At 46.4% G+C, this 27,568-nt stretch overlaps 1 protein-coding gene across 1 annotated transcript; it reads left to right on the top strand.

Annotated features, from left to right (window-relative positions):
* The first annotated feature begins 17 nt into the window (after nucleotides 1-17).
* ATP1A1 (ATPase Na+/K+ transporting subunit alpha 1) lies at nucleotides 18-25,594 on the top strand. The gene is made up of 23 exons (XM_074897235.1): nucleotides 18-257; nucleotides 6,647-6,751; nucleotides 7,963-8,022; nucleotides 8,982-9,185; nucleotides 9,542-9,655; nucleotides 10,180-10,314; nucleotides 10,511-10,628; nucleotides 11,569-11,837; nucleotides 12,824-13,022; nucleotides 14,449-14,558; nucleotides 15,588-15,722; nucleotides 16,277-16,469; nucleotides 16,967-17,142; nucleotides 17,694-17,830; nucleotides 19,663-19,813; nucleotides 20,320-20,488; nucleotides 21,104-21,258; nucleotides 21,592-21,715; nucleotides 22,498-22,643; nucleotides 22,770-22,900; nucleotides 23,489-23,590; nucleotides 24,716-24,807; nucleotides 25,254-25,594. Exons 1-23 carry the CDS (start codon nucleotides 246-248, stop codon nucleotides 25,280-25,282), a joined length of 3,066 nt encoding a protein of 1,021 aa, XP_074753336.1. The 5' UTR covers nucleotides 18-245; the 3' UTR covers nucleotides 25,283-25,594.
* Nucleotides 25,595-27,568: the final 1,974 nt, after the last annotated feature.

The following is a 27,568-nucleotide window of genomic DNA, read 5'->3' as shown; positions in this document are numbered from 1 at the left end:
TTATGCGGCGGGAAGCCGGCGGCTCTGTGAGCTGCGGGTGGCTGCGGCGACAGAGAGGAGCGACCCGGCTGGGGGCAGAGGGGGTGCGAGGCAAAGGAGAGTGAGCCGCGGAGGAAGGAGGAGGAGGAAGGCGAGCGGCGGTCGGGGCGCTGCTGCTGCTGTTCCGCACCTGCCGCCGGCCGAGACACGTGGCGCCGCGGCTCCCCTTCCCCAGCCACCGGACCCGCACGCAGTCGCCCGCCACCATGGGCAAGGGGGTGAGCGGCGGGGACCGGGCGGGGCGCACGGACCGGGGTGGGAAATTCAAGGGGAACCGGAGCGCGGCCGGTGTTCCTCTCCCCCCCCACGACTTTCCCCTCCGGTTGGGCCGGGCGGGGCTCCGCTTTGTCTGTGCCGGGCTGAGGTGGCGGGGGCGGCGGCCACGTCGTGTGTGAAGGCGACGGGCCCGGGGCCCGCGGTAACGGCCGTTAGAGGGCGGCGCCGGTGCCGCCAGTCCCGCAGCAGCGTGCCCCGGCGGCGGGAGAGGAAGTAGCGGGGGGGGGGGCGCGGACACGGCGGGGCGAGGCGCCGGCGGGCTTTCCCCGCAGGCATGGCCGCTGTGCCGGTGAGCCCGGCACTGGGCTGAGCCCGGAGGGCTTGGGGGGGTTCAAGCCACCTTCCCCTCGCCGCCGAGTCTGCCCCTTTCCCCCCCCAGCTCCCCGAAAAAGGGCCTCCCGGGCGTGTGGGGCCCCGCAGCCCCCGGGGCCGGCGTTATCTGATGCCCTTTTGGAGCTGGGCTGCGGAGCGGGGCTGCTCCCCCGTCTCCCAAGAGTACTTTAGACTTACGGAGACACGAGGGCCCCCCGGGGGGGGTGGGGGGGGATCGGAAAAAGGGATGTTTTCAGGATTATTAGGGTTTATTAGGGCGAGTTGGCCTGTTGGTAGCATTGAGAGCGCGGGGGGGGGGTGGGGGGGGTGGTGGTGGTCGCCTCGACTCCATCGTATCTGCCCTGTGACTTGGGGTGATGGAAGCCTCGCAGACAGTGGTTTCCACCCCGTACCAGCGTTGTTTCTGCTTTTAGGAAGGGAGAAGTCCTTAGTTCGGTTCATATCTTTTTTTAAAGAAAAGCATATCTGAAGACTCTTGAAAACAGGAGCGAAGACTTCCCGAAGTTGGGTGTTGCAGCACCTCTGGGGTTGCTCTGGTTTTGCATGATGGTGAAAATGTAGAGACCAGTTTCTGGGCTTTATTGTTTGGATGTTTGTTTTTTTCCCTTGAAATACTTCCCTGTGTATCTTTTATAGTTGGAGGTGTGGAGACTTTTTATTTACTTTTGGTTTAGACTCATTCCTGGAAAATTCCCAAATTTCTCCACTCTTCAAGGAGAGAGTGACCGTGCTGGGCCTTGGGCCGTGGAGGTGGTAGCATTGTCCCTGCCTACAGGTGTTCTGTGCTTCCCAAGTGCTGTTCAAACCCTGGCTTGACTTTGCATTGTCCTCTTCGGTGCGGCGGCAATGTTGACATAACTGTGTGAATACAAGAGGAGCTGCAAGAACATGGCTGAACAGACAGTTATTGGGAAAAGAGGGTTGAGTGTGTGGGGTGGGTTTTCAGGATTTCTTTGTGTGTCTTTTTTTTTTTTTCCCCTCAGTAAAGTCCTCTTGATGCTTGGCAGCCCAGTGTGATGTATTTCAGTCCGGTGGGTGACGGGCAGCGTGCATAGTAAGAGGTCATTCAAGAGATAAAACATTGAGGGGGGATTTGGTTTTGGATGCTTTAAATCATCAAAGAAGCCTTGGGGTTGTGTATGTGTGACTGCAGTGCAAAAGGCTTTGCGGGCTTAGGCTGATTTGGCTGGATGAATAGGAGCTACAAACACTTTCTAATATAGAAGGCTGTTAGCTGCCTCGCTTCCATTTCAGATCTTATAGGTGGCCTAGATAATAAGGCAATTGGCCCGAAACTGAAGCGCCAACACCAGGGATAATTCAACAGTGTGCGGGTGCCTCAGGCTTTCTGGTAGGAAGTCACAAGGTTAATTTGTTTAGCGGTGAGAACACATGCGGATAACTGGGGACCCTCTAAAAAAAGGGGATGTGAGAGAGCAAGGCTGTGAAAAAGGCAGTGTGTGGATGCAATGCTGAACATCATGTGCCTGCCCTGAGTTAGGGGTGCCCAAGAAGGAAACCTCTTTCCCATGAGAGCATGGGATGGAAGAGAAAGTAAGAGTGTTAAGTGTGAGAGAACAAGTTCCTTGTCTGTACAGCTGTGAGGAGAAGCTGAGCAGAGCGTCTGTTTTACTTTAAATGGTAACAGGATGAGGGGAGGGCCGTGAGCTGCCCGGGTATGTTGTTCAGCCCAAAAAACAGATTATCCAAGGGGGTGTGTGTAGTGGAGGAAAGCAGACAGGATTTCATTTCTGTTCAGCACTGCCTGGAAGCTGTCTGCAGGCAGCAGTGCTTTTTGCTCGATCTCCCTCGCTGTACAGCCATAGCACTCTGTTAGTGTGTGCTTTGAGTTGCTTCTGGAGGTCACTGCTTCATGCCTGAACCCCGCCCGGTTAGGAGGGGTTTTTTCCCCGTCAGAAACTGGGAAGGCTTATTGCATAATGGACCAACTGAGGGGAAATTATGCAAATCAAAGCAATCTTTATCTGGTGCGATTAAATCTTAATGTATTACTCTTCCCCCCTCCCCCTGTCTTTTTCATTCCCACTTTTTATTGCTGTGGCTAGAGGATACTCCTCTTACCAAAGAAAGCTCTGGGCCTAGTCAACGTGTGTTTTTTGCAAAAGCAGTGTAGCAGGATGAAGGGTCTCAGCCAACTGGCTTGTACCTGCAGGTTGCAATCCCACAACCCAGTGGTGGGATCCTGACCTGCTGAAGATTGGAGATCATGTTTTACCCAGGCCTCTTCAAGGCGTAGCTGAAGTCACTAGCTCCTCTAGGTGAGAACTGTGTCCGGTCCACTCATCTTCATGTATTTTGTGCTACTGGAGATTGATGGTAAAGATGCACTGATATTCCAGGCAAAGAAGTGTGGGAGATGACGCTGCGTAGTTGGCACAGCACTGAAAAAACCAGGAAGGGCTCCTCAGCTGTGCAGTGGTGGCATTTGGAAAGCCAGCTCTGCTCTTGGGTATTCAAGCAGCTTGGAGAGATTTTTGTCCCGATATCCAGGGAAGATATAAGGTGTGTGGATGGTCCTGGTTTTACCTCGATGATGAAAACCTTTGAGAGGTTTAGATCCCTTGTCATGGGAGGAGAGCTTTTAATTCTGTAACTTGGAAAGCAGCAGTCTGCTCACAATAAGCAGTTAGTACCTGTTGAGTAAAAACTGCTTTGTACTGTCCTAGATGCTGAGAGTCTGTTCTGTCGATGCGGTTGATTAGACTTTTGATTAAAGATAGGAGATTGAACACAGCTCTTGGGAAGGAGTAAGAAAAATCCGGAGAAGGCATTTACTTCCCTTGCTAAGATTATGTAGGGTCATGGAGCAGTGTTTTCAGACCAATAGGTATAGTCTGTATCATGCCTCACATGGTTAATATGTTTACTGAAGACTCTCATGAGGCAGCGGGACAGTAACTTTTCTGTTTTCTCTGCACAGTTGATTATAATGACATAAGTACTAGAACAGACCAGCTCTCCAGAGATGCTTAATTTATTTTGGCTTTTACTTGACATTTCTTGTTGAATTAGGTGATGTTAGAATAGGGTACTTCTGAGCTTGTCTGCTGATTTGCACCCCTCCCGTTTCCTGGTCAATCATGGCTTGTGTTGAGAACATCAGCCATGAATGACTCAATTAGTCCAGGGAGGAAAAGCATAAGCTGTATCTGAAAGACAATAAGATCTTCTTGGGATCTGTATAAAACTTCTTAACACTGGTGTGTACAAATGTTGTGCTTAAGCCAATGGGGAAAAAATAATAATCTTTCATGGAAAAAAAGCTGTGTTTTTTCTGTGGCAGTTTTGATGAGTCAGAGTTCCTAGGCTAAGTCAAGTAACAGGGGTGACATTTATGACGAGACAGACCTTCCTTTGTGTTCAGACCATGTGATTAATTCTTGATAAGATGTGGATCTGGAGTACCGTAGGCTGCCTTCTCTTTGTACAGCTGGAAAATGAGGGGAGAGCAGGGAAATCCTACAGTGCTGAGGGGTGGGATGGACCCCTCGTCCCCTGGCAGCCCAGCCCGTGCAAGCCTTGGGCTCATCTTGCCAGAAAAGAGAGTCCCTGAAGGCACTGAACAGGGGCAGGACTTTGACCGATGGGCCAAGTTCAGATTTGAATAATGGAGCAGGAGGTTCAGACTCTGCATGAAATCTTTCTATGTCAAGAACAGAAACTGATGCTACTGACTGACCTTTTCTGTAAGGTGGTACTAAAGCAACAGAAGGGAATGTATTGTGCTTTTTTTTTTTTAAACTGAGGAGCTCTGAGCTGGGTAAGATGGACTCCATTAAGACCCAAATATTTGGATGGCTAAAGAAATGAGTAACTGTCTGCCTTTTGTCCTGACTGCAGCTGATCGCTGGGGTTTTTGTTCATTTTTTTTTAAGCAAATCATGCTTGAACAAGGGCAGTGAGCCTTTTCACGTTTGCCCACTTGTAGGACATCTCTGCAGCTGAAAGAGCTTAAACACTTATACTCTTGGGCTGCCCTCCATAAGCTGAGTAACTGCACTTCTCTCGGAAGTTTCAAAGAACCGAGAGGTTTTTAGATTGCCTGCAAGAGCTTGCCAGGCTTTTCTTGGGGGAAAGGGTGAAGGTGAAGGTGATGAACTGCTAGTCAAGGCACCAGCTCCTTCCCCTTCGGTAGAAATCATTTATTGTCTCAAGCAGTAATCAAGAAGCATGTGTTGTGTGCAGAACTGTTTGGACTTGTCTGCTAGAGCTCTAGCGGAAATCAAAGTTGTTTCCTTTGAAGACTGAAGGAGAGAGAAGCTTCGTGGTGACTTTCTGTGAATTGCCCTGTGGCAAATTCTTGTGATGCTGGAATGCAAGGACCGTGCTGGTTTAAGTTCTGTGGCTTTTTGCCTTTTTTTAAGAAGTGAAATGGAAGTTTAGGTGCAGGGATGAGAATGTCAGGAATGCTGACAGTCTGTAGTTCCTTGTCCTTTGCCTGGAGGAGAGGAGGCAAACAGCTTGGTTCTGCTCCACTTATGAAAAACTCTTTCCATTGCACATCTCTGGAGCTGCTTGCAAGGATGTGGGGGATGCAGAGCCTGCCTTCACTGAGCAGGGCAAGAGAGGACGTCTGTGCATGTGGAATGCATGAGTGGCCTCAGAGTGGTGTGCACAGAGCTTTCTCAGAACAATAAAAATCGTTGTCTAGATGTGACTGATGGTTTCTTTTAGAAAAGTAATGATTTTTTCTTTTTTTTCATGTAGTTTCACTTTTGGTTTTGGTTTCTACTTCTCTTTCAGTAAATAATAAAAATAACCTGTGCTTGCTGCCCAACAGGACAGTTCTTGGATCCTAACAATAGTTTCTGTGTCCAGATTGCTCTCAGGAATCCAGTTTGTGATTTGAGGTGCTCATGCTCAGTGCCTTTGGAAACCTTTTCTTAATCTTGTTAACAGTTTGACTGTGGTGCCACTAACTGCTGTTTCATCTCAAAATACTTCTCTGGAATGTTATTGATGAAAATCTCATAGCAGAAAACTTGGCAGAGATGTAACAGGTCCCACAGAAGTGAAGGGAGGAAAAAGCTGCCCTTGGAGGCTTGTGACAGTCTGGAAACATATGGAGTACTTAATGAAGGAACTGCACTGTTAGGCTATACTGGTGCCTGGTTTTGGTATCTTACAGGGTGTTCAAACTTGTTGCAATTTGGGATTATTTCTGCCTGTAACTCTTCTGTACTTTTTTGTCTTTTAAGTGATGCTTGTATGTGCTAAGTTATAATTTGTCCTTTAGATGCTTGTTTACCCAATCATGACAAGATATAAATCTGCATGATTTTATGTAGAATTAACCATAATGAAAGTGAATGGAAATCCATCTGAATAAAGGGGCTTTAAGCAGATCATCTGCTCTGTGAAGTGTAAGCGGGACTGAGCACAGATTGAATCTGTGAAGTGCACTATGGCTTTGTATACCATTCTCACTGGTCAAACTGCCATAAATTGAAAGCAGATTTCTGTTGCGTAACCAGCCAGCTAGAGTGCCAAACTGAGAATGAAAGCAGTGGAACTTATCCCCCAGATTCGACCAGTCAGAGAGATACCACCTCTTATTTATCTTCAGTTGATAGGCTGTTCCTTGCCAGAGGATGTGGAAGACTGAGAGCAGGGAGGAGGAGTTAATGCCTTGAAGGGAACATACGTATGCACTCAGGAATTGGTTTCTTCTGCTCTTCATCACTTTTTCAGCTTGAGCTGGGGCTCACACATCAAGACTGACTGAATAGCATGTAGCTTGCTTTCGTCCTAGCTAGACTTCCACAATGGATGTAATTTGTGTATGGGGGATACTGTTGAGGAGACTTGTCTGCTCACTAGCTGTAGGGTTTTTTTTAATTGAAGTGGCATAACTTTAATAAACTGTAATCATTTTGTCTGCCTGGTAGCCTTGTGTGCATAGTTCATGTCGACTCCTGTAGATTGTTTATAAGTTGATGGTAAGGTGTTTATAACGGTACTGTGTCTTCTCTTGCAGGCTGGAAGGGACAAATATGAGCCCACTGCTACATCAGAGCATGGTGCAAAGAAAAAGGGGAAGAAGGAGAGGGACATGGATGAGCTTAAAAAGGAAGTCTCAATGGTAAGAGTGTAGGGCATGGAAAGAGCAGCTTTAAGAATGTTTACTACCCCCAAAGCCCCATGCCTCATGTGACTTAAAGAAAAGAGCTGGTGTGCTGACAGCATGGTGTGGCTGGAGGCACTGATCTCCCTTCCTGGCCCCTTTGTCTCCAAGCCAGACATGCTGCAAGTGTTTCAGCATTGAGATGACCATACAGTAGGCCCTGAAAACATCACTTCTCAAGACACTTGACACGGAACCCAAGTATCTGCTTGCCTATGTTACCCATAGCACAGCATAGCTGCATTTCCTCACCCAGGCAAGCGCTGTCTGGATAGCAGCATTGCAGGCTTTATTGTGCTGTCATGTGAGTGAGACTGCTGTTTTCATTGCAGCTGAGGAGTTGAGTCTGTACAGCTCCATTTACTGCTCGTCTCTGCTCAGACTGACCTCAGTATTATTCCTTCTAATTGTGTTTAAGGCTGTGGGGAGTGTCTTCTGTCCCCATTTGTGGAGGTTGGATGATGCTATGCATCTATGAGCATCGTCCAGCTTAGATCTGCTCTTCTTGAAGATGATGCTGGTTTTGTCTGTGCTGTGGATTTGAGTCTGGGCTTTCACATCTTTTGCCCCTCTGTTAGGGAGAGGGGATACTAATGCTTGCCCCAAGATGAGATTTTTGTGTTCAGTAGTGATGTTAACTTGAAGCATCTGCTCCTTCCAGTACAACCTTGTAAGTGAGGCACTCCTCAGCACCAACATGATCCAGTTGAAAAATAGCCTGGCTGTGAAAAGGAGCCCCTTTCAGGGAAGAAGCACTGCTTAAACTGGCAGCATTATTTAAAAATGTGTGAAATCACAGGGTTAATCTTCTGTACATTCCTACCTTCCTTCCCAACTCCTTTTCCCATCCCCACCCCCCTCAAAAAACCCTCAGCCCACTGAGGCGTCACAAAATCTGCTGGGGGGTGTAAAGACTGCACTGAGACATAGTTTGTTTTAAAAGCTGTCATGTTGTACCCAAATAGCCACAAGAATGCTAAAGGTGGAGACTGCTTTGAGTTGCGGAATGAGTTTGAAATTCTCCTCAGAGAAGATGAGGTAGAGTCTTGGTATCTCACCAAAACGTTACAGATAGGAAACTTGGGGTGGGGGATGGAATTGCTGAGCTCTTTCTGATGAGCCTGCAGGCACTGTGATCTCTTCCCCTGCAACCATTTCTTGTCTTTCAGGATGACCACAAGCTGAGCCTTGATGAACTTCATCGTAAATATGGAACAGACTTGAGTCGGGTAGGTAGGCTTTGTTTTCCCCCCCTCCTTGCCCCGATCTGAAAAGGGAACAGTCTTGGCTCAGAGCACTTCACAAAGGAAGATCTGGGTGGTCTGGTTTTTTTCCCTTTTTTTGTTTAATCTCCCCTCTTCCAGTTAAGTTTCCCAGGCTTTGGGAGAGCTGTTGAGCTCACAAATGCTTCTCTTCCTCCTCCCACTGTACAGCCTGACTGCAATACTTCAGTGACTTTGGTTCTAACAATGTCACTGTTATCTGCCTCTGAATTGTTCCAAGGTCAAGTTGATTCTTGGATTTATTTTTTTTCCCTGAGGAGCTTGTAATAAAGGCAAATGTTTGTTATATTGCAGATGTAGTCTAGTGAGCTAGCATATGCCCAGAGACTTAATGATGGCTAGTAGCAGTTAAAATTTTACCCTTTTGTAGTAAGAGGTGTGCAAATGTCCTAGCTAACCTCAAAGTCCAGTGCAGAAGCACTGGAGTGGTTTTGCACCTTTGCTCTTGTTTGCTTTGCTTAATGTGGTTTTTTGCATGATTGCATATAGCAGCAAGTCTGCTCTTACTCTAGAACAACAGAGACTTGCATATTTCTGTTAAAGACCTTGGCTTCTGAAAGCTGAACTTCCTGGAAGGCCAGTCCAAAGTGTCATCATCTTTATGGCCCCCAGCTTTCACTTGTTCCATAATTTGATAGGATGGATTGCACTGGGCTGTTCCTCAGGGCTCAAAGTCTGCTGCTGTAGCCTTCTTGTTCTGCTCGTCTTGGGCGTTTGTAGCCCTGTGGCCTGCAGGTTCCTCAAGTAGGATCCAGCATTCTGCACTTGTGTTGCAGAGCCATGGCAGCTGTGGAGGTCTCCATTTCTTCTTAGCATTTCCTTGTTGCTGTGGCAGAACACAAGTTCAGAGCTACCTTCCCCAGTCAGTCTTGCCACAATGCCTATAAAAGGAACCTCTCTTCTAGGGTCTGACATCTGCACGTGCAGCTGAGATTTTAGCTCGTGATGGCCCGAATTCCCTCACACCCCCACCCACCACACCTGAATGGGTAAAGTTCTGTCGACAGCTCTTCGGAGGATTCTCGCTCCTGTTGTGGATTGGTGCTATTCTATGTTTTCTGGCTTACGGCATACAAAGTGTGATGGAGGAGGAGCCCAACAACGATAACGTAAGTAAAAATGTCTGTTTTGCCTCAAAGGCAGGCTGAGCAGCCTGTTTGTCTCAAAGCAGATTAACTTCCTCTAAGCATTCAGTCCAGAAGCTTTTCCCATAAGCATGGGAAATTCAGTGTGTGAGCTTAACATGTCTTGGAGTGCTTCCACATAATGAAATGAACAGCTGACTTCCTTCGTGCTGTGTTAATGACACTAGCTTGTAGATGGCCTTTGTGTACAAAATGCACGGAGACTGCAAGTACCTCCATGCTTTGTAATGCGGCACTTAAAATACCAAGCAATTTATGTGGACAAACTGGAAGCCTTTCAGGCAGATTGTTTTCTGACTTGCTTTCTTTTCTCCTTGTAGCTGTACCTGGGTGTTGTGTTGGCAGCTGTAGTTATCATTACTGGCTGTTTCTCTTATTACCAAGAAGCAAAAAGTTCCAAGATCATGGAGTCTTTCAAGAACATGGTGCCTCAGGTATGGAATACCTCACTTCCTTCATCTGCCAAGCTGTAGCTTGCTCAAGGTTATTAACTGTTTGAAACACCAGCTTCAGTTGCAAAAGACCTGGCTGTTAGTGTGGGTTTCTAGCTCTTAATTTCAAGGGGTCTGAGACTCCTTCCTCTTTATGCTCCCAAGCATCTATGCTAATAGGCCAAGGCACCCTGTGAGTTTCGCCAGCTTGTTAACATTCATAGGACACTTCAATTGATAGTCTGGCGAGTTCAGTAACTGGTATGATAAATACTGAACCTCAAGATTCCTTCATGGAGAGTCTGTATCATACGTAACTATCTTACTGTTTCCTTGGCAACAAGGAACTTTAATATCAAGAAAACAAAAATAGCTGTTTTTCTTAAATAACATACATAACTGAGAAAATCTTAGTACAAGTAGAAACCTCATAGAACCATAGCAAAACTATTTTAAGATACTTGGATCTTTTGAGTCCCTTTCGAAGAGCTGCTTTTGACATAGGTTGTTTCTTTACTGTCTTTCAGCAAGCTCTTGTAGTCAGAAATGGTGAGAAGATCAGCATCAATGCTGAAGGTGTTGTAGTTGGAGATCTAGTGGAGGTGAAAGGAGGAGACAGGATCCCAGCTGACCTTCGGATCATATCTGCACATGGTTGCAAGGTACAGCAGTGGCAGACTGTCTGAAAACTTCATTGTGAAGGGTGATGAATTAGTCTGGTTTCAAAGAATGTCTTCTGTGCTGTGAAGGGGGGGTGGAGTGGAAGAGAAGAGTTGGGGAAGTGCCTGGTGTTTTATCTGCTTTCACCACTGAGGCATCCACCTGCTTGCATGTGACAAAGTGCTCTCTTCCATGCAGGTGGATAACTCCTCACTTACTGGTGAATCAGAGCCTCAGACCAGGTCTCCAGACTTCTCTAATGAGAACCCACTGGAGACCAGGAACATTGCTTTCTTTTCCACCAACTGTGTGGAAGGTATGTGACTTTCCTACTTCCCTAAAGTATTAACAGTGCTAGAGATCAAACTGCAGAGGTGAGCAATGCAAATGTTGTGTGAGTCCAGTGTATTAGTTGGTAGCCTACTGCTACCATGCAGGAGCAGGCTGGAAGTTCCCAGCAAAGGCTTTGCCAGTTCAAACTAAATACTGTGCAGTGGGCAAAGAAGAGTCGACAGCACTACTGTGCTTTTTCTTTCTTGCTTCTCCTAGAGGAGCAGCTATGTTGTATTTTGAGACTGACTGTCTTATTACAGCAGTGTTACAGATAACATAATGTGAACCAAGATGGTTAGGCAGAGCTGTAAGAATTATGACAGCTGCTACAGGAGTTTCAAACTGGCAGAACTTCCTGTTGCAGCTCTGTATGGTGGTAGATAGTTTGTGCTGAAGCTCAGAGCATCTTTTCCATACCCACACCGTGTCAATATGTGAATGTTCAGTGATGGTGTAGAGTTCTGCCTGACTCCTTTTGTGTTCTCTCCTGACAGATTCTCACCAGCAGACTGTCCCCTGCTTCCCCCCCCCCCCCAAAAAAAAAAAAAAACAACCCAGAAAAATTGAGGGATATTCTTACCTTTCTCAAGAGCCTTGGAGAGAAAACAGGCCTCCCCTTAAAGGAGGGAAGAGGATGCTGTCTACTTCCTCTAATTCCCTGCAATTGGCACTTGATTCCCTGGTATAGAAGGGAGAGGGCATAGAGCTTGACCAGTCACGTGAGAATTCTGTGCAGCACTTATCTCCATTTATTTCTCATGCTGCTAGAGAGTAAAAAAAAGCTGTGGTGGGAGACTTTGTCTGTTGGAATGCCTCACTGTGTTATAGTGGGCAAAGCTTGCTAAAACTGTAGGATGGGCTGAACAAACTTGGTGTGTTTTGGGAAGGGTTTTTGTTTTCTAAAACCTATCTCTGTCTTCTAGGCACTGCCCGTGGCATTGTCATTAGCACTGGGGATCGCACTGTGATGGGCCGTATTGCCAGTCTGGCTTCTGGACTGGAAGGGGGGAAAACTCCAATTGCCATGGAGATTGAGCACTTTATCCACCTCATTACTGGAGTGGCTGTATTCCTGGGTGTTTCCTTCTTCATCCTTTCACTCATCCTTGAGTACACGTGGCTGGAGGCTGTAATCTTCCTCATTGGGATCATTGTTGCCAATGTCCCTGAGGGGCTGCTTGCAACTGTCACGGTAAGTGAAGTTGGGGAAAAAAAGGTTGAGTTACGTATGTGGTTCTTAAGGAACGAAGTGCCTCATGGTCAGTGTGCATTCAGAGCTAAAGACTAAAGTAATGGTAGGTGCTCTGTAGTGAGTGCTTTAGAAATTCAGTGTATTTAGACTAGTTGCCCAAATCAGTGTCAAGTTCTGCAGCTGTTCTTCTAATGAAGATGGGTCCCTAAGCTGGACCTTTGCAGGGACTTGGCATTGTAGGACTGAAGTGAGCAAGACAGGGCCTTCCTGTTAAAATTGTTCAGGGTTTCTACATGCACATGCACACTAGCCCCTCCAACCCTGAAGGGCTGGCAGAGCATCCAGCAAGCTTTGTTCTAGTCCCAGCTTTTGATCTGGGACCTAGCAGATGTTCTTGTAAGTTTGTTTTCCAGAAGAGATGCTGGGAGTATCTAGGTGTGCTCAGCTGTGTAGAAGGTGGTGGTAGACAGGGCTAGAGGCTTCCATGCAGCCTTAGGAAGCAGAGCAGCGACTGAGCTGGAGAGTGAACAGTTGGGAGCTGGGACCAGGTGATGGCCTCTGGTGAGAAAGGGTAGCTGGGGCTGCTGGCTTCCTACACCAGTAGGTTGCAGCCCTATCACCAGAGCTATTTTACGCATTCTCGTATGTGGCGTATGTTACCGCATATTTTGAGAGTCCCTATGATTAGGGAACTTTAACTAGAATGTTAGTCCAGGGCATGTTATTTCCTTCCAAATGTGCTGGGAAGCCGGAGTCTGAAGCCTTGAGAGTCCTTTCCTAGAGGTTTTGTGATGATGATGATGTGTAGCTTAAACCTAGCATCTGGCCTGAGTGTTGCTGTTTATTTTGCACTGTCAGGGTGAGCACAGAGTTAGGGAGTCACTGCAGGGCATGTAAGCTGGTTGTCATTCCATGCCTGCAGTGAGCTGGGTAGCAGTGTATTAGTGCATAAGCACATCTAACTAGCGCATCTTCCTTGTCTCCAGGTATGTCTGACACTAACAGCCAAGCGTATGGCTCGTAAGAACTGCTTGGTGAAGAACCTGGAAGCTGTGGAAACCCTGGGCTCCACATCCACTATCTGTTCTGACAAAACAGGCACTCTGACACAGAACCGCATGACGGTTGCACACATGTGGTTTGACAATCAGATTCATGAGGCTGATACTACAGAGAACCAGAGTGGTAAGACCATCTCTTTGCACTTGAGGCATCTCATTTAAAAAATGGCTTTTTTCTGGGGTTTCCTGTATGCCTGTACTTCTAAGAAGCTGTGTTTCTAGCTCTCCAGTCCAAGTGAAGTTCATAGTGCAAGGACTTATACGATCTACAACGTACATTAAAAGATGAGGTGACACACAGAAAGCTTTGCACTGTACCACAGTTGTGTTTAGCCCTTAAACTCCATATAGGTTGCTTTTACTCAGATTTACTCCATTGGAATCCAAGCCTCTTGAATGTTCAGCCCATTATGTTTGTCGTTTATGTAGAACTATTTGCTGTTCTGTACTTCAGAGTACTGATCGCTTTTGCTGAAATGTATCTGAAATTGCCCCATCTTAAGTCTGCTGAAGGTGTGGACAGCAGAGGTGTTGACCCTGCTAATAATTCCTTGAGACTGGACACAGATGGAAATTTCTCTGTCAAAGTAGATGGCTGCTTTTAAACCAGGGGTTTTCCCAGAACATCCTGGTTTGGTGTTTGCAGAGTGGTAACAATGAGGGAAGTGACTGTAAGACTTCAGCAGGAAGTTTCTCCTAGATATTGATAAGAATCTGAAGCCTTGGAATGCTTTGCAATTAAGAAGATGTACCTACCTCTCCAGAACTGTTCAGTACGACCAAATTCAGGAGTGTACTAGCTGTCATCTACCTTGTGGAATGTGCTTGTGACACATTACTAGCATAAACTTCCTGGTGGTGCTACTGCACCCTGCCCTCAGCCACTCTAAAACATTGTGCTTGTCTGAACCAGTTTAAAAAAGCTACTTTACTGTTCTTGGTCTTTAGCACTAGTGCAAAGTAACAACCTATAAATAAAGTGTCATTTGGAAGCACTTGGTTTTGGCCTGGCAGCGGTTGGCTTGGCTGCACTAGAAATAAACCTAGAAGATTTCACTTCATGGGAAGTACATTAGCTTATCAGTTAACCGTCTGTTCAATTCATCTCCCTTGAAGCCAACTTAAGAGCCAGCATGGGAGAAGCAGTATCTTTCTTTATAAGCATTGTTCCTTTGGGAGCTATTTCTTTTAGTTCCTGAGTGATGGATGAAGTGAGACAACCTGGAGGTGGAACCCAGCATCTCTTACTCAAGTCCCTTTGAAAGAATGTTATCTGTCCAGGATTCCTTGGCTTTTGTCAGTATGGCTCCTGCTGTTGGGTGCAGCAGTTACTGGAATGTCAAAAGCAGTCAAATCTCATGCACTGTTTCACCCTTGGGTCTTAAAATAATGATGAGGATGAGGACTGAGAGATGTAGTGTGCTAACAGGTTTAAGCATTTCCTATTCCTGAGGTAAAGGCTTCTTGCTCTTTGGGTGTGGGATTTGGGGGTTATGTGATTTTTACTTTTTTTGGATAGGAGCTTTTTGACATTTGTCCTCTGCTTTCAGGCGCTTCTTTTGACAAGAGCTCGGCTACTTGGACTGCTTTGTCCAGAGTTGCAGGTCTCTGCAACCGTGCTGTGTTTCAGGCCAACCAGGAAAACGTACCAATTCTTAAGGTGAGTTCCTAAAAGAAATGCTTGTCCTGTTCCCCAGCACTGCACTCTATATACTGGTAGTGAGATTAAATCCTGTGGGTTGCAGGAACCTTCATAGTAAAGTATCTGCCACTCCTAATCTTTTTGCAGTCTAGCAGTCTTAAAGGAGATGGGACTGGGAAGACAGATTTCCCCTGGCAGGCTCCCTGCCACCCACTAGCATCTACAGTCTGTTTGGGAGGTCATATACTTCAGACAGGGCTAGGAAGGACCAGAAGGCTTTCCTAGGCATTTCCCAGTGTCTGGCTGTTCCAAGAATTGCTATATCTGGCACCTGTACACTTAAAAGCTACAAATACCTGGTTCTGGGAACTGGGAGAAGTAGACATCAGAGCTGGAGGAGCAGCAGTTGTGGGAGACAGTCTTTAGCCAGTCTGTTCTCGCTGGCGTGTCTTGGCTTTTTAAACTTTTGCTGGTTCAGCTCTGGTGCAAATGCTGGTGTAACATTCATTCAGATTCCTGCTTCTGAACTGTGACCCAGCCAGGGCTGAAATTAACGGTACAGTGCTTATCTGTCAAATAGTGGTCATGTTGCTTAGTAAACTTCTTCCCAAGCATGTTTTTTGATGCTGTGCTAATAGAAATGATGGAACAAACTGTTTTTCCCTAGCACTCCTCTGACTACAGGTCATGTTTTTTTGGACCCAAGATAAAGACCTGGAGTTCCTCCCATCTAAGAATGGGAGAGGGGAGTTCTGGAAGTCTTTAGATACTAAAAAGCAGCATAAAAATGAACAAAAAAAATCTCATGGACAAAGAGACCAGAAGGGCAAGAAAGACTTCATTTAAATTGCAGCGAAGGAAACTCAGGCAGGACATAGAGCACACACAGGTCTCCAGGGCTAAAAAAATCCGCCATCTATTCTTTGCTCTTGTACCATATTATGTAGAAGCTGGGACTGGGCTGAGATAATTACACTTTTCTTTGAAATATCTGATCTGTGATGAGTCCACTGGGATGTAGGCCTTGACAGTTGTCTCTTTACTTAGAGAGAAGTGGTGGGAGATGCTTCTGAGTCTGCACTTCTGAAATGCATTGAATTGTGCTGTGGTTCTGTCAAAGAGATGAGAGAAAGGTATCCCAAAGTGGTGGAAATACCATTTAACTCTACCAACAAGTATCAGGTAAGTGTGTGTCCTCTTGAGGGGGAGCTGATGTGTGAAACGCTTACATAAATTTGCAAGTAGTGTGCCTCAAAAATTGTTGTGGCCCCAGAATCTTGTCTAGCCATTACTTGCTTATAGTTTGGAGCAGTCTACAAATTTAAGTTACCAGACTATACTTAGTTATGCTGTGGAAGAGCTGCTGGAGCTGCCTTGACAGTAAGGTGTCAGCTGCTGAGAAAAGACCAGACGTGCTTCATGCCTGTGTAGCAGTAAAGCACAGAATGGAAGAGCTCAAGTCTGGGAATAGGAATGAACTGCTGGGAAATGACCTGAACAGGTGGAACTGGATACAAGAAAGGCCACTGCAGCATCTGGGGTTATATGCTTATGTTAAAGAACATCCAGTAATTCCTTTGTTTGTGAAACTTTTTTTAAAGTGAGGGTAAATGAAAACTAGAGCAGAATATCAGACTGTCCTGAGCTGCTGTAGTCACAAAACACTGAGTTGATGGTGGTAACTCAGACCTTCACCGTACATATCTTTTAAAACATTTTCTTTTCTTTCACCCTAGCTGTCTATTCACAAAAATGCAAATCCATCAGAATCCCGTTACTTGCTGGTGATGAAGGGAGCTCCAGAGAGGATCTTGGATCGCTGCAGCACCATTCTTATTCATGGCAAGGAGCAACCACTGGATGAGGAAATGAAAGATGCTTTTCAGAATGCCTACCTTGAGTTGGGAGGCCTGGGGGAGAGAGTGTTGGGTAAGGAAAAGCAGCCTTAATATATTGGAAAAGATTTGTCCCTCGTGCTTCTGTGTGGAGTCCCCACAGATTAAGTGGATGGTGGTGTACTCTGTTCCTGCAGTGTAACCATAGTGTTGATTCAAGCTCACTTCAGCAATTCATATAGGAACAGTCCTGCCTTTAGCCTTTAAATTAAAAGGCAGCCTGCAGGGTCTTGTCTTGCCCAGAGCTGGGTCACTTAGATCAAAATGAAGCAAAGGATTTGGGACCTTCGGTCTCCATGGGGCCACATGGTATTAGATTTGCTCCACTGCATGTGAACCAAGCTGTGTCTGGGCACCTAGCAACAGCTATTAGTTATCAGAATATGAGAGTGGCTCCTGCCTCAATAGTCCTGGCCAAACCTCTGATGCTGTCCTGTTATTCTTGCGCTGCTGTTTGCAGAAGCAATAAGCGTTCGCTCTCTGCCTCCTGATATGTAGGAACAGAGTAAACACGTGTTTGATGTGTTACAGGATTCTGTCACTTGGCTCTGCCGGATGATCAGTTCCCTGAAGGCTTCCAATTTGATACAGATGAGGTCAACTTCCCTGTAGACAAGCTCTGCTTTATAGGACTGATGTCTATGATTGACCCTCCTCGTGCTGCTGTGCCAGATGCTGTTGGCAAATGCAGAAGTGCTGGCATCAAGGTAGTTCATTCCTGGATTGAAAATTGCCTAGCTCTATACCTGGGGATATAAAGGGCTTCCTTTACTCTCTGTGTTCTGTAATGTGAATGAGTGAAGGGAAGTATTGATTGGGATTTAACTAGTACTACTTCAGGCTTCATTTCTGAGTTAAATACAAATGACTGTATGTTAATGGACTGAAAAACAAGTTAGACTCCAATTTGCTAGGGTACTGGCAGGGGCTGATAGCATGGTGCCCCAAAGTGTGTGACTTGGCTCAGGTGTGTTCTGCATGTCCCACTGTACTGACTGAGATGAGAGAACAAAGCACCGCCTGGAAACGGAACTGCATCTGTTGTCTCAGGATTAACAATTTTCTTTGTCTTTCATCCACCTCTATCCCTTGCGTACTGGTAACAGGTTACTGCCTGTACTTTAGCCTTGCTCTGTGCCAGGGCTCACTGGTACAACAAAAGCCACGTGGCCTTTTCAGTCTCAAGGGACCCTGCCTTTGGGGCAGTGTTGCTCTGCAGTACAGGCAAGGCTTTCATGGCAGTCTGTTTACATTTCAGGTTATCATGGTTACTGGAGACCATCCGATCACAGCCAAAGCCATTGCCAAGGGTGTCGGCATCATCTCTGAGGGCAATGAAACAGTTGAAGATATTGCTGCTCGACTCAACATTCCTGTCAGCCAGGTCAACCCTAGGTACTGACTGGTGGGGAAGGCCAGAGCTGTTAAAAGAATTAAGCATTTGCCTCGCTCCTTGCCTTGGATAATCCCTCAGCATCTCTTCCCTAGGCACAAAAATCTTGGCATCTGCTTAGCTCAGCATATTGTGGCTCTTTAGTGTGTATCATGAGTTATGTGAAGAATGCACAAAGCTGTCTTGAATGCATGTGGCTCTTGTGCCTGGGAAGTAGTTAGGGAAGAGTAAGCCCTGTACAGAAAACCCGGGCAGTTTCCTCTATCCTTTCTCTGCCCTGTAGCTGTCTGACCTGATGGTCTTGTCTCCACGCTGGGGAAAAGAAACACCTGTCTGAGTGAAGTCTTTTGGGGGCTAATTTTTTTCCCCCTGAGCTGAGTATTTGCCCTGCCTGGTTCATGTCACTGCACAAACATCATGTACTGGCCCAATGTAGCAGGCAGGAAAAAGGATCTGAAGTCATATAGGGGAAGGGGGTGACTGTTTTGAGCAATGTTGCTGCAGACCCTGAAACCACATACTCCTGTGATTCTACATCTCTAAATAGAGGCTAAGTCTAGTTTTGCCCCCAAACATATACTTAGTAAAGCTTATTTAGTAAGATAACTTACAGGTTCATGGAAAAACTCGAATAAAAGGAAAGTACCTAGTTAGTCACAATCCAGACTGAATGGGCTACTGAAAGTAAACTTTCAACTATTTCGTACTGTTTATAGGTGGTGTTTCAGCTCTTTTTCTCTAAACTTGATCTCTCAAACCTCTGTTCTGTTCCTCTTGCTCTTAAGCTCTCTGAGTCTGACTGCAGATGAGCAAAGGGAGCAGGAGTTGACACTAGTCAGTAGCTACAAGCAGAATAAATGTGAAAATGGATTTTCTTCTTGTGGGTTAATGTTTGCCTTCATAGCCTAGTGCAGAACTGAGGCATCCTCAGAAAATGTGCTTTGGCATAAGCGGGCTGTTTGCAGAATGGCTGGGCTGTCTGTGTTGCTCAGCTTGACCCAGCCTGTGTTTGGGCTGGAGGGTAGCCATGTAGCTTATGAGCTGTGAATAGAGACACCCTGTGGAATGACATTGCTTGGGGAAGACAAGTATTGTGACTGAATTCTTCTCCTCTTTCTTTTTTTTGAGAGTAACTTCACAACCTAGCCATGCAAGGCCAGGGATTACTGGGCTGTGTGTCTGGGCAGGTCAGCAGCGGGCTGTAAGGGTGGGGAAGGAATTTCCCTGTCTAAACTGGGTGGTGTCATGAGCTGTGTCGATAGTCTCCTAGACCTATAAGGGATGGTATGCTGGGTTGGAGAGGTGGTATTTTTCTGTAGCATGCATGGTACCAAACCAGTCTAAATATAACCTTGCATGCTTTTGTTGCTGAAGAGCATAAAATAGTCTGAACTGGCATAGCATGAGCTCTCTCTGGGAAGAGCCACTTGTAGATTGTCTGTTGCAAAAAGGATTGCACCGCAGCATCTGTTGTGGTGTTGGAAGCTAACTGCCTGAGTCAGGGGTTCCTTTCTTGCAGAGAGGCCAAGAGCTGTGGAAACAACTAATCTTCGCCTTGATGCATTTTTAAAAAGTGATAGAATTTGTCCGCACATAGAGCTTTTAGTCTGTTCCTTGGCCCTGTCTTGTTGTCCTTTTCTTTGTTCCCCATCTACCTTTTAAACTTGGAGCATCAAACTTCTGTGCAGAGGCTGCCTGGATTAGTATTTAGTCACAGCAGGAGTTGGCCTTTCCCTAGAGCACTGGAGAGCCATATTTTTATGGGGCAAAAACAACTAATGAGGAACTTAGCTTAATTTGTGAAGTAAAACATTATATTGTCTCTTGATTGCAGGGATGCCAAAGCTTGTGTTGTTCATGGCTCACGTTTGAAGGACATGACTAGTGAGCAACTGGATGAGATCCTGATGCATCATACAGAAATTGTCTTTGCCCGGACATCTCCTCAGCAGAAGCTTATAATTGTGGAAGGGTGTCAGCGACAGGTAAAGAGAGGGAGCCCAAGGATTTCATAGTGGAGAAATTCCCAGACATGTATATGAACTACCCACCAGTGCTGCCTTCCGAAGTGTCAGGGCTTAGTCTTCTCAGTACCCTCAAGTAAAAGGCCACTAGTCTGTCAGTAGCCTTCAGCTGCTGTCAGGCTGCTCTACAGTACCTAAGTATAAGGGTCTTGCAGGAAAACATCTTCAGTTTGTACTGAGGCTTGCTTCTGATCCTGTGATGTTTAACAAAATTCCTAAATGCTCTGGAGGTGCTTAGGAGAGGAGGATTTGGTGTCCAACATCTTCTGAGAGAGCAGCATGGTTGTGTCATAAGCCTGATCAGAACAGGGAAAGGGGTGCAAAGAGGACAAGGAGAAACTGATGTCTCTTAACAGCAAAGTGAAATAGCTTTTTTTATATTTCATCTTCTGGAAGACAGGAGAAAGCTTTTCCTGCCCAAACCATCTTATGATGATTTCAGTCTTTCTGTCTCTCTCTTTGACTAGGGTGCCATTGTAGCAGTCACAGGTGATGGTGTGAATGATTCCCCAGCCCTGAAGAAGGCTGACATTGGTGTTGCTATGGGTATTGCTGGCTCTGATGTCTCCAAGCAGGCTGCTGACATGATTCTCCTGGATGATAACTTTGCCTCCATTGTCACTGGGGTTGAAGAAGGTGAGTTAGTAACTTGTGTGCAGTGTTGGTGAAGTGGCATGCTTCAGCAGTGTTACTTACTGATTCCCTCTGAAACAGAGGCATCTGGAGGGTGCTCCTTTATTTGAGCTTGTCTCCATGACAAGTGTTTTCAGGGAGGGCAGCACTTGCCTCCTCTCTTCAAAGTCTTTTCCTTTTCAATGGGACCAGCACAACCCTTTGGGATGATCAACAGTAGGAAGCGGCTGAGTAACAAAAGCTACTTTGTCCTTTTGCCTCACACTGACCCTAGTCATCTTTGCCATCTGAGTCTGACATATTTTCCTCCCTGATGGAGTAATAGCTCTCAAACAGGAGCAGAACAGAGGGTACCTCCAGGGGCTCTTGATCTTCAGAAACCAGGGCTTAGTATCCTACTGCTGAATGCAGTGAACCCTGATTGCTGTGACCAAAAATATTATTCTCTGTAGGTGATGCCGTGCATGAAGCACACAGTCTCAGCCTTGCATGCAAGAGAACTCTATGATCTGCTCTACTAGCATTTTGCCTATCAGTGTTACCACTGAAGCTGCTTATCTGCTACTGGGCTGCCTTCTGCTAAGTGAGGCTTATGTTGTTCTCTCTTCTTTGCCCCAGGGCGTCTGATCTTTGATAACCTGAAGAAGTCTATTGCTTACACCTTGACCAGTAACATTCCTGAAATCACACCGTTCCTGATCTTCATCATTGCAAACATACCCCTTCCACTGGGAACAGTCACCATCCTCTGCATTGACTTGGGCACTGACATGGTGAATGTCTTTTTCTGTCTCGGGAAGAAATGTGGGTGGTCTTAGGTACCCTAAAGAACTGACAGGTGGAAGGAAAATGCCGAAATACGGTTTTCTCCAGTGTTCTGATTTAAAATAAGTAACCATTTGAATACCCCCTTCATCCACACTCACTGTCTCATGGCTCTCAGAGTCTGAGGATCCTTCAGTTCCACGTAAGGACAAACTGGGGATGGGGAGGATGTAAGGTCCTTCCTGAATACTGCAGCTGGAGCCTGAAAACTTGGGGCAAGGAAGACTTATACACAATGGAAAGTTGAAATGGTTCTAACAGCTGTCCTACCACCTCCAAAGGTCCCTGCTATCTCCCTGGCATATGAGCAAGCAGAGAGTGACATCATGAAGAGGCAGCCCAGAAATCCCAAAACGGACAAGCTGGTGAATGAGCGGCTGATCAGCATGGCCTATGGGCAGATTGGTGAGCTGCTCTGTCTTCTCTGGCAGTGATTTGAGCTCGGCAGTAGCAGGGGTTTATAAACCATCCTGAGTCAGTGACTGTTCTGCTTACTTCGGTGGGGTTGAGGTTTGGGATGTGTAAACCAGAACCTCAGGCTGTTAAGAATTTGCCATGATTCTTCCCCCGTGGCACATAGCAGTGGCTTGTGCAGCTTGATCCATTGAATTGCTTTCACAGTAATTTTGTTTAATTGCATAGCGCTGTAAAGGAACTGGCTGACAACCAGCTCTCCTCTGGTTCAGACTTGTTCAGCAAGAACATAGATCCCATTGTTAGTTTAATTAGAAGTAAAGGATTCTCTCCAGCATATCCCTAAACACACAGTATTAGGAGCCTTGATTAAAGGCAGCTACAGGGACATGCCCAGTTCACAGGACAGGAGCTCATGCTTAATTGGAGCAGACCTTGGGAACTTTCTTGACTGTATTTTGCAATGGTTGGGGGTGGGCAAGGCTTAATGAGAACACAAAGGGAGTTTTATCTTGTGTCCTTGAGTACCATGCCATCACAGCACAGGGCAGAACAGAAGTAACTCTGTACAAAGTTGGGAGCAGAAGCCGCTCAGTGAAAGGATTGCAGCTGAGTTTGATGTTAGTGTGAGCTATTTCTATAGCTGCTGCTCAGGAGACTGAGCTGCACAAGGAGTAATTTTTTTAAGTGGTTGGGCTCTCCTGCAAACTGCTTTGTTATAATTGCACTGCACAGTAGCTACATCCGTTTTATCATCCTTTCTATCTGTTTAGGTATGATCCAGGCCCTTGGAGGTTTCTTTACCTATTTTGTAATCATGGCAGAGAATGGGTTCTGGCCTTCTGGCTTGCTAGGGATCAGAGTTCAGTGGGATGACCGATGGATTAATGATGTGGAAGACAGCTATGGGCAGCAGTGGGTAAGTTTTGAGGCATCACTTGGAGGCTGCTAGCCAGAATACTAATGCCTGCTGAACTTGGTGTGAGCACCAAAGAGCAAAGGCGGCATGCCTGAACAAATGCTCTCTGCTTTATCTGCTTCCTAGACCTACGAACAGAGGAAAATAGTGGAGTTCACTTGCCATACAGCCTTCTTTGTCAGCATTGTGGTTGTGCAGTGGGCGGACTTGATCATTTGTAAGACCCGAAGAAACTCCGTCTTTCAGCAGGGGATGAAGTAAGTCAGGATGTCCATGGAAGATTTAGAATTGGATGCTGTGTGTGTTCCAGCACACAGCATTCTAGTTTTTTGTCCCAGCAGCGTCTGGGCATCTTGGCATAAGTCTTGAACAGTCAGGTGCCTTGATACTGGGTAAAAGAGGGACCTGGGTGCTCTTTCTTCTAGTACCTGCTACGGTTGTCAGGCTGAGACAAAGTGAAATGCTAACTTCTGCAGGCACTGTCTGTGGGAGCTAGCCCACCTCAAAGGACAGTGACATCTGCCAGCACACATCCTTGTGTGGCAACAGAGCAGCTGATGTATCATGAGATCTGATGGCATGAACCCCAGCCACCTTCTGAATTTGTGAAGAAAGCAATTGATGGTTGACTCTAGTTGTGAACTGGAATATATCTGTCTAGAGAATTAAAATACCCTTCTGGCAACTGTTCTATCAGCATGGATGGCCTCATGGTCCCCACCTGATGGACTTCTGGGCTAGACCAGAATGTGTCTTTCCATTCACTACCATGTAGCAACTAAATGTTTTTTGAGATGTCATCTGTGAAAGTGTTTTGTTCCTGACTGCTTTACTGTTTCTACTAGGAACAAAATCTTAATATTTGGCCTGTTTGAGGAGACTGCTCTGGCTGCCTTCCTCTCCTACTGCCCTGGAATGGATGTTGCTCTAAGGATGTACCCTCTCAAGTAAGTTGCATCATGCCTTTTGTGCAGCAGACTGTACCACAGAACAAAAGTGTTTGGGTCAGGAGAAGGATAAAAGTAGGTGTGAGCCTGTGGAGCATGAAACCTAGCCTTAACCCAGAAGAGCTCAGCCTAGAGGGTGTAAGCCATCCTGCTATACTGTGATACAGAAGGGGTTTGCTTTTCTTTACTACTTACGGAATGTTTATGGGGAGCCTGCAGTTAAGTGCCCCACTAAAAATTAGCAACACAACTTCAGTTGTACCAGTGTCCTGTAGCACATCGGCTTTTGTACTTACTTGCATGGGGTATTTTTATGGATAGGAGACTGCACCTCCAAAGAAAGCCAGTTGAATTGCTCTAAAACATAGGCCAGGTGATTCTCCTTTACTTACAGGAACTGGTGATGATGTCTTGTGCTATTTCTGTGGAAGGTAGAAAAAGGCACAAGTAATAAAGCCTTTTGAAAGATACTACATAGGTACAGAAGGCCAGTTGGTGCATAGTAACTTTCCTAACAGCTGGGAGGGTGCCAACATCTTGAGCATTGCTCAACAGCATTGCAACATCTCATGGCAGGGTTTAGTCTCAGACTTCAAACAGTCCTCTGGCTGAAATGCCATGAAATTTTCATGGCAAAAAAAACCCCAGTACCTCTTGCATTCTATTCAGAAGTTTTGTCTGGAGTTGGTTGCTGAAGTGTGAGCATTTCTTAACAAGAAGGCTGGCCTCTGCCCAGTGCCTGCAGCAGCTGGATGTTAGCATGTGTAAATCATAAGGGAAGTGAGTGCAGTTAAGTGAGCAGGGATGTGGGCACAAAGGTTATGTGTGCTTAGAGGAAATATTCCTAGATTAATAGGTGGTGAGGTGCTGGTACGGAGATGAACAAAGGTGCTATGACACACCTCATGTTGGAATTAATATCCAAAAGTGGGTTAACCTATTGGAGTAAGAAACTTGGTGATAATTCTTGGCTTAGAGGATTCTCAGCTGAACCACAGCCTTGTGGGAGCTGGCGAGCTGGGACATGCCAGCCTTCCTGCACTCCTTTGTGCCATCCAGTCAGAGCTTTGTGAGGCAAAGAGCATCTCTGCTGCCTGTGTTCTCACTGTCTCCTCTCCCAAACAGGCCAACCTGGTGGTTCTGTGCTTTCCCATACTCCCTCCTCATATTCTTGTATGATGAAGTCAGAAAGCTCATTATCAGACGCAACCCTGGTGGTAAGAATATGCTGCTAATCTGTGTGTTTCCTTCCCCACCTCTTCATGCTGTTGAGCTCTGTAGAAGCTCTGACAATGCTCAGGGATCGCCAGTGCTGAGCACTCTGCAGGGATATATTTTTGCTGTGTTTTCCCTTCCTCAGCATTAATGGTCTAGTTAGTTCAAATTAAAGACTTTTTCTGTCCCTCTCCCTGCATTCTCCCAGTTGTATATTCAATGACAGTGCACTGAAGTAGAGGGAAACGACTTGATTAATGCTTAGGTACTTCTAGAAAGCTGGGAGGGGGTCTGAAAGCTGCAGGACATGAACAGTTTCCCAAGATTTTTCCATTGTGATAGGTCACTAGCTCAGGTGCTGCAGTGCAAGTTTTCAGAGCTTAAAAGGAGCTCTTATGAACCTCATACTTGGTCTGCCTTAAGACTAACTGATGTCTCCCTCCTTTAGGTTGGGTGGAAAAAGAGACCTACTACTAAAAAAGCACCTGTAAAACATTCCACGCACAGCCCACGCCACCTCTCCACCATCTCCCCTGTGTGCGTACTTCATCTTTGTAAGTGCAGAACTGTGCCTGGGCAGGAGTGAGCTGAAACTAAAGGAAACATGAAGAAACATGGACTGGAAGAGACAGCGAGGGGGAGGTGGGGGTGGGGGGAGTGTCTGACCATCAGTCCATGGGGATGAGAGTTTGAGTAGTTTTATGTGCCTTTTTGTTTTTGTAAAAGGAAACTGAAGATTTTATATGTGGATTTTTACAAATAAAGATGGATTATAAGAGGATGCCCCCACATGGTCTTAGGTGGATGTTTTTCTCAGGCAAAAACTGTTGCAGGGCAGCCTCCCCTCCCTGCCTAGGGTGTGGTGGTGACAGCATGGGTTAGCCCCTGGCTTCCCATTTTTGTAGGAGGGAAGCAGAGCTGCTTGACCCAGAGACAACAGCATATGCAGTTTTTAAAAGCCCTGATGCATCCCACTCTAGCTCGGTGCTTGCAGGCACTTGCATTTCAAAGCCTACAGCTGGGGAAGCTTGCTGGCCTCTAACTACATGTCTTAGCTACTTTCTGCAAATGTAGCACTGAGCCGGGAGAAGAGCTGGTGGCTGGATGTCTGCTCTGGCCTGCTTTAAGGGGCTGTGACTTGCTGGGTTCAGAATGAGAACAGACTTCCCCTGAATGGCACTTGGATCCAAGCAGCCTTGTTCTCAAAATTCTGACGCAGATTTTCCTGCTTGCTTTGCCAAGCAAAGGATAGTGTTCCCTAGTGTCCTCTGTGCATGCACACGCTTGTTCCAGCATGGCCCTTGCCCCATCCCAATACTGGCTTGTGCCTGCAGCAGGGTGAGGGCAGAGGCTAATCATGGGTACAGGGTCCTACATCTTCCACTTTTGAGGAAGGCATTGCTCTTGTCTGGGCTCCAGGTTGGCTCTGTGGGCTGAAGTGAGTCAGGCTGCTTCCCTCTGCATATCTAGCCATTTTCTGTATGTTTTGATTTACTGTTTAATGCTTGTGTGGTTTGCTTCTGAGAACTCGGTGGGAGAGCTGATCTTTTGTATGTGGACAGTCACCATGAAGTCCTCACTTCATGCTCCAAGTGCTCTTGTGCTAAAGCCACCTGGAGATTCAGTCACTTGGTCCTGTTCCTGAACTGCTGGTCAGATGCCTCTTAGATACATGTTGATCGCTGCAAAAGCATTACTCTTAACCACAGCACTGAAAGGATCCACAGTTAAAACTGTGATGTCATCCCTCCTTACTTGTTAATTTTTTTAAGGTGTTATTTTAAAGCCAGGTCACTTCTCTCATGTACTGAACAATATAAACTCAAATAATAAAGAGTGCTGGGGAGGGGGAAAAAATGAGAGGCTGAGGGTGGCAACTGTATTAACTTGTCTTGAACACTCTAATGTGGAACTTCCAGTTGGAGATAATTAAAAAAATAAAGTCTTCCAATTACTGGAGTCTGCCCATGATAACAGCTGAATTGATGCAACTGAGCTTGAGGTGACTGTGTCTGGAAAGGGGAGATCAGTTGTACTGAGGAAGGAAGAAGGTGGGATGAATTTTACGGGATATGATGATGAAGTGATGCAGGAATGACACTTGTTTGAACTTTCTAATTAGTGCCTGAGACTTCCTCAGAGTCCCACTGCAATGGAGTTGCAAAATCAGCGTTGCTCGTTTCATGCAGGCAAAAAAAAAAAAAAAAGGAACCTGTTCCCCCTAGCATTTCAGCTTTAAACAGCCTTAGCTGTGGGCCTCTCACTACAATAGAAGATGTAGGTGAGGAGGGATCCCTGAAGGTCTGGCTGCCTCCTAAAGCTCAGTCATGTTGGTTCCTCATGGCCTTGTTGAGCTGAAATCTGAATATTGGTGGGGAGAAGGGGGGCCCTGTAGCTCTTGAGCACCCGTGCCAGAGCTGAACCCCTGCCCTGTGAGCTCAGACAGTTCCCCACTGGGCTGTCCTTGGGCTGTAGTGTAGCTGAGGCTCTGTTACAAGCTGTGTCTTGCAGGAAGGCTCCTTGGCTATGCTTGCTGCTCAGGAGTAGCATCTGCCCTGCCTGTCTCACACCAGTCCAGGAGCAACTCTTGCATTTCACGCTCACTGGTCTAGTGATCTCCTCAAAGAAAGCTACTCTGAAGCCAAGCCTGGAGCAGGCACTGGTTAATGTTAAATGAAAGCTTCATGCTGCTAGCACTGCTTTCACATCCTTGCCTGGATGGCTGGGGCAAACAGGGCTCTGATGCTTGGGGAAGGGAGCAGG

This window comes from Athene noctua, chromosome 1 (assembly GCF_965140245.1).
Source record: "Athene noctua chromosome 1, bAthNoc1.hap1.1, whole genome shotgun sequence".
Lineage (NCBI taxonomy): Eukaryota > Metazoa > Chordata > Aves > Strigiformes > Strigidae > Athene > Athene noctua.
Note: the sequence above shows the minus strand (reverse complement) of the source record. Positions and strands in the feature narration are given on the sequence as shown.